This window comes from Cimex lectularius, unplaced genomic scaffold (genome assembly GCF_000648675.2).
Source record: "Cimex lectularius strain Harlan isolate CLEC.00 unplaced genomic scaffold, Clec_2.1 scaffold365, whole genome shotgun sequence".
In the NCBI taxonomy this organism is placed as follows: Eukaryota; Metazoa; Arthropoda; class Insecta; order Hemiptera; family Cimicidae; genus Cimex; species Cimex lectularius.
In genome coordinates this window covers 198,690-208,669 of record NW_019392896.1, presented here as the reverse complement: position 1 = coordinate 208,669, position 9,980 = coordinate 198,690, and the positions used below count along the sequence as shown (strand labels likewise).

Genomic DNA, 9,980 nt, shown 5'->3' with positions numbered 1-9,980 from the left:
AGATCGTTCTATGTGCGTTGGATGCAGATGTAGACTGTTTTGAGTTCCTTCCAGATGGTAGACGGATTAGGATAGGAGAAGAAGGAGTACCCCGTTTTTTTTTCTTCTTCTTTTTGACCCTACAGAATTTAAAATTAAAATATAATGTTGTATTCTTAATATAAATTATAATTTTATGAATTTAATACACTATATGTACATATTATTATAATTACAGAAAATTATCATTGGTTTCTTATTTTTAAACAAAATTTGTTGCACTATGTTACATAATTTGGTGCTGGGTGTACGATTTAATTTATGAAATTTCATGTATACCTTATTAACAAATTTATTAAATTCAAAATACATTTATTATGACTTATTATACTTTTTTGTTAAGTGCCAATTATTTTTAATGTTTTTATCTTTTAATTTATTTAAATTTAATTTTTATTTAAGTATTTTTTAATTTTTTTACTACTTCAGGATCACAGTATTTCAATTGTGAAATATGTGCCATAATTATTTTATCCTGTGCAACATTGCAATCCTCGATTGATTTTATTATATAGGAAACTCTAGAACGTACGTTTATATTTCATAAGGGCCTGAAAATTTTGGCATTAATTTGGCATTTTTTTGGTGCAATTTACTTGATAAATGATGTTTTATACATGACAAAATTGCCTACTTTAAATTCTAAATTTTTGAATTTTTATTAAAGTTCTTTGAAGCAATATAATGTGCATTTTGTAAATTTTTTAATGCATTGGTCCACATTTCTATCATTTTATTTTTGTCTGTTAATTGATCAATGGATTCGTCTACTGTAAATTTAAAATTTAGTGGGTGATTCATTTGTCTTCCCAAAAATAACAAGGTGGGAGAATATCCCGTTGAAGAATGTACAGAATTGTTTAAAGCAATTAAATGAAGAAGCAAATTTTTGTCCCAATTTTTTTGATCATCACTGCAATTTGCTGATATACAAGTTTTTAGGGTTCTGATTGTACGTTCTGCAGCTCTTGAGGGTAGTTAGGTATGTTTAAGTAGTAAGTAATTCCAAGAGAAAAACAAAAGTTTTTATATAATTTTTGGAATTCCAAAGGATGAAAAAACAATGCATTTATGACTGAAATGGTTGTATTGTATAAAGTTGCAAAAATAAATTTGGAGAAGGCATCAACGCCTATTAAAATGTACTGTGCCTTTGTTATATTCCCTCTGGGTAAAAACTTTAGATAGGCTTAATGGGTCTATTTAAAGTTTTTCGAATGGTTGTTTTGCGTGCATGTTTGATTTTAAGAATGGGTCTATCTAAAGTTTTTCGAATGGTTGTTTTGCATGCATGTTTGATTTGAAGGTATGTTTCATATTTGTATTGAGGGGTTTATTTTTGCACAAATCATGCATGCTTTTATTCTATTTTTTATGTCCCTAGTCATTTATTTATGAGTAAAATGTTGCTTTATGCGTTGCAAAGTTTTTCTAAATCCAAGATGAGCTCCAGGGGACCGCGGTAGCCGAGTGGTTAGCATGAGAGACTCTCACGCCGCGTTCGTGGGTTCGATTCCCACCGTCGCCTCTGGCCCTTTTTTCACAATAACCCCCCCAAAAAAAATTTGAACACACATATACGAATTGTCACATGGCTAATATGCATAGTTCATAACGCCAAAAAGAAAAAAGAAAAAAAAAAAAAAAAAAAATGAGCTCCAATTTTACTATCATGGAAATACGTAAAAATAACCATATACAAAATTTGCAGAAGTAAAACTTTTGGTGCTGGCATTTTTTTACTTTTGTACTACAAAATTTTACCCTTTAATCATGAAAGCAAATCAGCGATTTGATTGATTTTTTTTTCCTGGTACATGTGAAATTTTAAAATCATACCCTTGCAGCAAACTGAACCAACAATTTAATTTTCCTGTTAATTTTAGATTATTAATTAACCAAGCTAAAGCCACACAATCGGTTCTTAATGAAAATTGTTTGAAACGCAAATACTGAGAAAAATGTATGATTCCAGAAATTATAGCTGTCAATTCTTTTTCGCAGACATTGTATGCTAATTGAGATTTTGATAGTTTTCAAGAATAATATGCGATTGGAAGTAAAATATTATCGTGATATTGACCTAAAATGCTCCTATTCCGGTTTGAGATGCATCACACAATAATAAAAATTCTTTTGCAAAATCGGGCATTTGCAATATTGGTGCAGTTATCAATGAATTTTTTGCTTCATCAATGCTTGTTTACTGTAAATCTCCCCGTTGTAATTTTGTAGATTTTTTTAAAATCATTCAATGGGGATAAAATATGTGATATTGATGGTAAATATTTTGAATAATATGATACGGAGCCAATAAAATTTGCCAGTTCTTTAAGAATTTTAGGTTTGAGGGTTTTTAATATAGCACTTACTATACTATATAATTGCATTTTTCTTGGGTTCACAGTTAAGTTAGCGTGTCTCATTTTTAAATAGACAGTCTAATACATTTTTATGATATAAATTTCCTTTTGTATAAATTAATAAGTTGTCCACAAATGACCAAATAAATTTAAATTTTTCTTCCCTGAAAACCTCATCAATGAGCATAGATAAATATCTGCTTCCTGCTCTCATGCCAAATGGAAGAAAATTATACTGGTATTTTCCAATTGGTACAACGAATGACGTTGATTCTGTAGTATCTTTGTTTAAGGGTATTTGATGAAATGACTGATTTAAATCGAATATTGAAAAATAATTAACCTCTCATAAAAAGTCACAAACAGAATTAATAGTTGGTAAAGGATAGTCAACATATTTTATAATTTCATTAATTTTTTTGTAGTTAATCACCAATCAGTAAGATTTTTTGTCAGGTTTCGGGACTAGAAAGGCAGATGAAGCACATGGGCTATAACTTTTAGAAATAACTCCCTTTTTTAAAAGATCATTAATGATTTTTTTTTTTTTTTGAAAATGGGCTATTAGTTTATGCGTATCATTATCATAATTTTGATTCGTATTTAAGTCTTTATTATTAATTATTATAGCGTTCAAATTTTTGAAATTATTTTTAAGGAAGTTATAATGTGGTAAAACGGAATAGTACTTTTTCTTATCAAATTCAAAATAGAATTGATCCTTAAAGGGTATAATTCCGATTTTATAATATTTTTATTTTTGTGATTAGGTTTAAATTTCAATTATTTAGTGTTTGTAAACCCCAAAAAATTTATTTTTAGCTAAAATATGGTTTATATTAAGTCAACGACATATATTTGTATTTATTATTTTAGTTTTTGTTTTACTCCAAATATCAAGAAATAATTAAGGGTAATAATAATTAAAGGGGCTGCTCTACTGCTGATGGCATAAGAACCCACACTATCAATTAGTACCACAGACAGAAGGATAAAAAGAAAATGAAGGAACAATGGAATTCACTCATTGGACACAAACAATCCAAGAACCTCCTAACAAATTTCAGAAGGAAAGAAGAGGCAGAATATATCAAAGGAATCAGGAAAAAACTGCACATCTTAACAGGACACTGAAAACTAAATGGAGAATTAAAGAAGATTATATAATCCGAGACAGCACATGAGATTCTGCAAAGAGGCAGAGGAGACACCAACACACCTATTAACAAACTGTGGTCTTACATTTGCTCGCAGGAGTAAGTGCTTTGGGATGTACAATGTGACTGTTGATTCAACTTGAATTTCTTCTACAGTCACATTGTACATCCCAAAGCACTTCGTATTTCATTAAGGAACTTGATTAATTGAATTGAAACCGGGCTTACTAATCATGTTCCTAGATGAAATAGGACTCACCGGCTATCGGAAGTAGTCCCAGAACGGGGTATAATAATAGTACATCTACATCTAGATATGAAGGCCTGTTATTATAATTGACAGTTGCGCCGTTGGGGCTCTGTTATTTCAACTTTGTATAATTCTGTACTTCTGATGTAGGATAATCTCTTGTACTGTGGATAATCTACTAATAATAATAAAAGTTTTTATAAATCTCAGTAATATTAATTAAACCATCCTGTTAACATAAAAGTGACTTACTGATATCTTTCAATTTTTGAACATTTGGTGAGCGTTTCTTTAGTGACTAATTAACGAGTATAATATTTGTTGATCGATGACAATCGCAAATTATCGATGTTTTATTTCGATATTCAATTTTTGTATAACTGAAAACTATTGTTTACTTTTTCAAATTTCCAGTCTGTAGCCTCAAAGGTTAAAGGTATACTTAAACAGACGTGGTTTATTATCAATACTACAGTTCGTTGGACTTTGAAATTTGAAATCCCTTGAGCACCTGCATGTATATTCAGGTTTAAATATCGTTCTGTCTTCATGAGCATCTAGTCTGTTTTTTTCTTTTCGAATCAATAACCCAGGAAATGTAAGTTATCCGTTTGGCACCAATCTGTTTAAATTTTCTGTACTGTACAAACGTTTCGTATTTACTAACCGAAATTAGTAAAAGCCCCCCGTGGTACCAAAATCACCTTGATTTAAAGGTTGTAGGGATACTCGTCGTTATTCCAACATCACTTGTACAAGAAAAATTACGACTTATGTGCCGAGCATCTCAATAGAATAGACTGAGAGTAACCCCCAAATTGCGCGACCTACGATTGTAGGGAAGGTCTGAACCACATAATACTGGAGGGCCCAAAGTACGAGGGATGAAGAAAATGTATTATCAAAGGTGTAGAAAGACTGTATTGTTGGGAGTCCCTGATTTCTATGAGTAGGAAAGAAATCTAGGTTGTGATCGAATGGCAATATGAAAAACTGTAGTAGGTACGTGGTTGTTGCAAGGGGGTGGTCGGGTGACGGAGGTGGAGCTGGGTCTCGGCTGGGTGGCAACATAAAAACAGTTTTTCAAAAATGCTCATTTACTTTTCCTTTCATTTCACCTTTATTATATTTTATTTATTCCTATAATTAATTGGGTATTATTACATAAACTCGTCACATTAAATTTTATTTAGATGGAGAAATGTTTATTGATGATTCAGGAAGACTCCAAAAGTCCAACCTGTCAAGGTATGGAAAAAATCTATTAATTTTTAATATTTATGTTAATTTTTTATCTGCCATTTTTAGCTGATCTTATGAACTTTAGCAGTCCAGAAGTACTGCCCAAACAAATGCCAGTAGGAATTGACAGTTCAATTATTAAGGAATTTTCTGTGAACGGTTCAGACGACCCTTTTGAGTTCCACCTAGAGAAGGCAATAACGATGGGTAGAACCTATAGTTTCAGGCAGACGAATGCCAATAATTGTAATGCGAAAATAACAGGCACTCCTGATTTTAAAAATTCAAATTCTCCGGTTTTTGTAAAGAAAAGACAAAGGCCAAGATTCAGTTATTGGGATTCGTCGTTGGTAGAAAAAGATGCAAGCTTTGACTTACTAAATGATACGATTAAGTTTGAAAATTCTGTAATGATAAATTCTCCATTGCAAAGAAGGCGCAGCCTAAGTGTTGATAATCTAACTTTTTCTTTACATGAAAAGGTATTCTTTACTTTTATGTTTATTTGTTAGAGTTTACACTATCTCATGAATTGTACATATTCATTTCAGGACCCAGCAATACCTTTTGAATATATAAAAGCAGAAGCAAAAAAGATCGCAGAGCTCATTGAAAAATCACAATTTTTTAATAGTAATCTGTCATTATATGCAGTTTAATTAGATAGAATGGAACTAATACATACATCATTATAATATTCAAGGTAAACAGGAAGAATCTGTTGAGAAAATGTTGACTGATGAAGTGCCTACTGGTTTGCAAATTTCAACTTCGAGTGAAGAGGGAATTGGTCTTCCTGAGGTAGTAATTTTCAGTACAAAGAAGGACTCTAATCCGGACATAACTAATAAAGCAGAGTACATAAAATATAAGCAGTTTATCTCTTCTCATAACAATTCCTCACAACAGGTAGACAAGAAAATAACTAATATTAAATGCTCTTTATTTTGATTACTTTTTTTTTTAGATTGCTACTTCAGAATCAAAAACAACTAATGACAAAGCTGATGAAAATACATTATTTGATGAAGATAATAGTAGCATTGATGGACACAAACAAACTAAAACTTGTGTCATTGAAGAAAAGGAAAAACTGTTAAAAATGGGTTGGTACATGTTATACATTATATATATACATACAGGGGAGGACATCTTGTTAATATTGTGAAACCAAATATGAAGATCGCGAACTGCCAAAACACGGCTGACAGAAAAAACAAAAATGCAAGCCAGCAAAGCTGCAGCCTAGGTTCTCGGAGGCCATTTTAACAATTTATATAATTTTACAAATTTACTTGGCCGGGCTCATCTGCTTATCTGAAATTGCCACAAAATGATAATACTTTCCAGACTGAAATGGTAGTGAAAAATTATTCTTGGATGGCTAATTCCTTAAAAAATGGTAGTTCATTAGTTATTGGTAGATAATTTAATTTAAAATTAATTATGGTGCAAAATACCATATAGTCAAGCCTTTTAAACATCCATTCAAGTGGGTTCCCTCCAAAATCCCATTCAGTCAATCAAACTGAATGAGGTGGTTGAATCATTGAATCTAATGAACATCCAAAATGTTTATTTTTTTTTATTCTTAACCCACTCTATCCCACAGACTGAGAATAGAGTGGGTTAATGTAAAAAATTAATTCTACCTATAGAATAGAATAAGAATAATAGTATTATCAAGATAAGATAATATATTTTTTTATTCAAAATGTTGACAAAATTAATAGTGATGATTTCCTCAGAGCCCAAACGCACACACATTGCCTTGTAACGTGTAAATCTTGGTGCAAAGTTGTGTGCTGTTATATCCCTCACATTTTGTCTAAATTGTTTGAGAACAATTCACCCAAATTATACAAATTACTATTTGTGAAATCAATTTTCTTTATTAAATATGTGTGGTGATTACTGACCGTTAATCGATATTTATTTAGAAATCGTGAGGTGTGGTCTGGTGTGATGTAGGTAGGATGTAAGGCATCGGCTTCTTTAAGGTGAAAAGAGCCGACGAAGGGAAAAAATGTGTTGGTAATGGTTCGGCCAGATTATCCTTTCAGGATTATATAGAAAGGGATAAATAGGAAAAGGAAAGCTAAATTGTTGGTAAATTAGACTATGTGAAAAATATTTGATGTGTGGAATGTAATGTGATGATATAGGTATGTTATCTGTATTGAATTTGATTAATGATATTGGCATAGCTGCGACTGAGTTTACATGTATCTGTTCTGTAATTGATGCTGTGTTTATCTCTGTTGATATAAACCATTTCTAAGAAATTACATTTATGTTCTGTGTGTAATACTTTTGGATTTTTGAAGTTGAAATTGTGTTAGTGTTCAAGATGGTGGGTAGCGAGTGCTGTAGGATTTTGCTTGGGTTTTTTGCAATCATAGATATGTTGCTTTACTCTCTTGCCCAGATATTGGGATGTAAGACCGATGTAAGTTGCCAGACAGTTTAAACAGTTGATCTTGTAGATTACGTCAGATTTATTGTTATTGATGTGGGATCTTTAATTTTGGAAAAAAGTGTTTGAATTGTTTTATAATTGTTGAAAGCTATTTTGAAGTTATCGGACAAGAGAAATGTGTTTAATTTATGTGATAGGCCTTGGATAAATGGTATGGAAATGTATGCTGGTTTGTTTGTATTCGATAGACTTAATTTAGTACTATTAGTAATAGTGGATGGTGTTGGTGTTGAGTTGTAATTGTTGATTATTCTGTTAATTATGTGTTTAGGGTAGAGATTTTTATGGGGGATCTGTTTGTATATCTTTATGTTTTTGTGGTGGAAGGATTCATGGCTTAAGGTAATCATTCTGTGAAGTAACCCTTTGGCCGTGTTTATTATTGTATGAAGGGGGTGGTGAGATGTAAAGTTGAGGTAGCGATCTGTTTTCTTAAATGTACTGTTGTTTGATCCCTCATCATCTACACCCGAGTAGTTGGACATTAAGCTTTACTTACATTAGACCTTTGCTTTTTACATTAGAACCACTAATGTATTGATATTGATCTGTTTAATTTCTCCTCCATATATGTACATATAAGGAGCCAATGTTGGCAATGATGAGGTACTTTTTTGTTAGTACTGTCCTTTTGATATGGTTAATTCCTATTTTTTCCAGTGTCATAAGAAGAAAAGGAAAATAGTTGTATAGAACTTCAGTATAGTGGGCTCTCTTTTTCTCATTTTTGCTATGAATACTAACGTCGCGCAATACAGGGTAGGGTATGTAACCGAATGTCATGACATCTAAAATCAGCAGTTAAAAGTCTAATGTCAACGACGGTTGACTGCAACTAAGCAAAGAAATCAACCATTATATTGAACAGTCTGGACACCACCAGCCAAGTGTCAACCTAACAGTTTAGAAAACCGAATGTGCACATTGCAACCATTACATAAACTGTCGGCCGATAGTTTAGTCTGGCATCTGTAGTTAGTGTGCAGTGGTCCTAAAAATTATAATTAACATATTTTCTAGATCATGCTAAACTGAAATTACTTCAAAGAGACATTGAAGAGGTGAAATCGAAGCCATTAAAACCGATAAAGAAAAAAAAGGCCAAAGGCCCTGAGAAAAGAGGACCGCTAAAAGTCTTTGCACCACATAATTCACAAATTTTAAACAATACAAATGGTATAGCATATGTGATTTCTTTTTCATTTTCTGTTATTATTATTATTTTAAATGTAGTAGTATGTAAATACACACACAAATACATAGATTTATTTATTATTATTATTTATCTATTTTATTTTAATTTTTTTAAGCTTCAAGAAAACGATTAATAACTACAACTGTAAGTATGAAACTCATTTGTTCAACTAGGTATAATTACCTTTTTATTTTTAGGAGAATGCACCATTTTCAATTCCTATGGCTACATCTACACCTGAATCGGAAAAAATGCCTGTTTTAAAGAAACCAAATACAAATGCAACACAGTAATTTTGTTTTATTCGGTGGTTTAATCATGTTTTAATAAAACTTTTTTTTAGAAGTAAAAAAAGAAATTTAAAGATGGTCAAAACTCCAGTTGAGCTCAACCATCCATATTCCCATGCAAAAATGAGTATTAAGGTTTGCATTTACTAATGTTCTTAAGTTTTTATATTACATTACCCTTCTCACTTTCAGCTTGATAACGTTAGTAAAATAACATCAAAGAAGCCTGTAGTTCCTTCAGCCAAAACTGAAATTTTGAGGAAATAGTCAACCTTACTGACTGTATAAAACAGGTATATATTTAAATCCACCTCTAATAGGTTTTTTATTTTCTCTGATTTTCAAAAGTTTTTACAGGTTTGGGTCAGCCGTTACAAAATAATAAATGTATACAAGTGTATTTACAATAAAATCTCATCTTTAAAAAATAAAATATGTTTCGTTTTACTACTTTTATGAACAGATTGTATTATAAAATTATGTCAAAAGGTTTATATGAATATAATATATTGTTTCCAAAAAGCTCAACACTTTTGGTATTTATTTAACCCTGCTACAGCTCATAAATGTGGTGAGCTCAATGGTTATACATATTTGTTGTCACATCTGCAGGCTCATATTTGAATTTAAACGGGTAGATATTCCTGATCAGTACTGTACATGTTTATACTTATTAATTCTGTCAGTTTTTGCATTAGGGATAAGGACAGGGCTAAAAGAGGCGGCCACAAGGCCTTCTGCACCTCGATCTGAGTAGATCTATTGTGCTCCTCTGTTTTGTTATAACTCACTATAAAGCTTCAGGTAGTTAATCAACCTCCATAGCCTTGTCAGTGGCTCCTTAGTGTAGGATCTTGCTTCATCTTTTCCTCTCCTAGTTGCAAGAATCTGCAAATGTATAGATCTTCACAAAAACATAAAATGTGTACTGTGGTCTCCTCTTGGAAGTATGTGCACAGTGTATC

The 9,980-nt window shown here is 31.6% G+C and overlaps 1 protein-coding gene across 3 annotated transcripts; it reads left to right on the top strand.

Moving 5' to 3' along the window:
* Window positions 1-4,176: 4,176 nt before the first annotated feature.
* On the top strand, window positions 4,177-9,415 carry LOC106673461. Of its 3 annotated transcripts, none has more exons than XM_014405603.1 (12): window positions 4,177-4,407; window positions 5,003-5,057; window positions 5,118-5,533; window positions 5,603-5,684; window positions 5,755-5,960; window positions 6,019-6,157; window positions 8,551-8,706; window positions 8,841-8,869; window positions 8,923-9,014; window positions 9,069-9,150; window positions 9,208-9,308; window positions 9,373-9,415. In XM_014405603.1, exons 2-11 carry the CDS (start codon window positions 5,003-5,005, stop codon window positions 9,280-9,282), a joined length of 1,332 nt encoding a protein of 443 aa, XP_014261089.1. In that variant the 5' UTR covers window positions 4,177-4,407; the 3' UTR covers window positions 9,283-9,308; window positions 9,373-9,415. The 3 variants fall into 3 exon arrangements, with proteins under 3 accessions (XP_014261089.1, XP_014261090.1, XP_024084940.1); XM_014405604.1 differs by having other exon boundaries at window positions 9,364-9,404; XM_024229172.1 differs by lacking the exons at window positions 8,841-8,869; window positions 9,069-9,150; window positions 9,208-9,308; window positions 9,373-9,415.
* Window positions 9,416-9,980: the final 565 nt, after the last annotated feature.

Excerpts from the sequence above, each read along its gene's own strand:
- LOC106673461 (XM_014405603.1), top strand. The coding sequence starts at position 5,003 with ATGGAGAAATGTTTATTGATGATTCAGGAAGACTCCAAAAGTCCAACC. Across the intron at positions 5,058-5,117 it reads CAAAAGTCCAACCTGTCAAG|CTGATCTTATGAACTTTAGC; the intron begins GTATGGAAAAAA and ends TGCCATTTTTAG. Across the intron at positions 6,158-8,550 it reads GGAAAAACTGTTAAAAATGG|ATCATGCTAAACTGAAATTA; the intron begins GTTGGTACATGT and ends CATATTTTCTAG.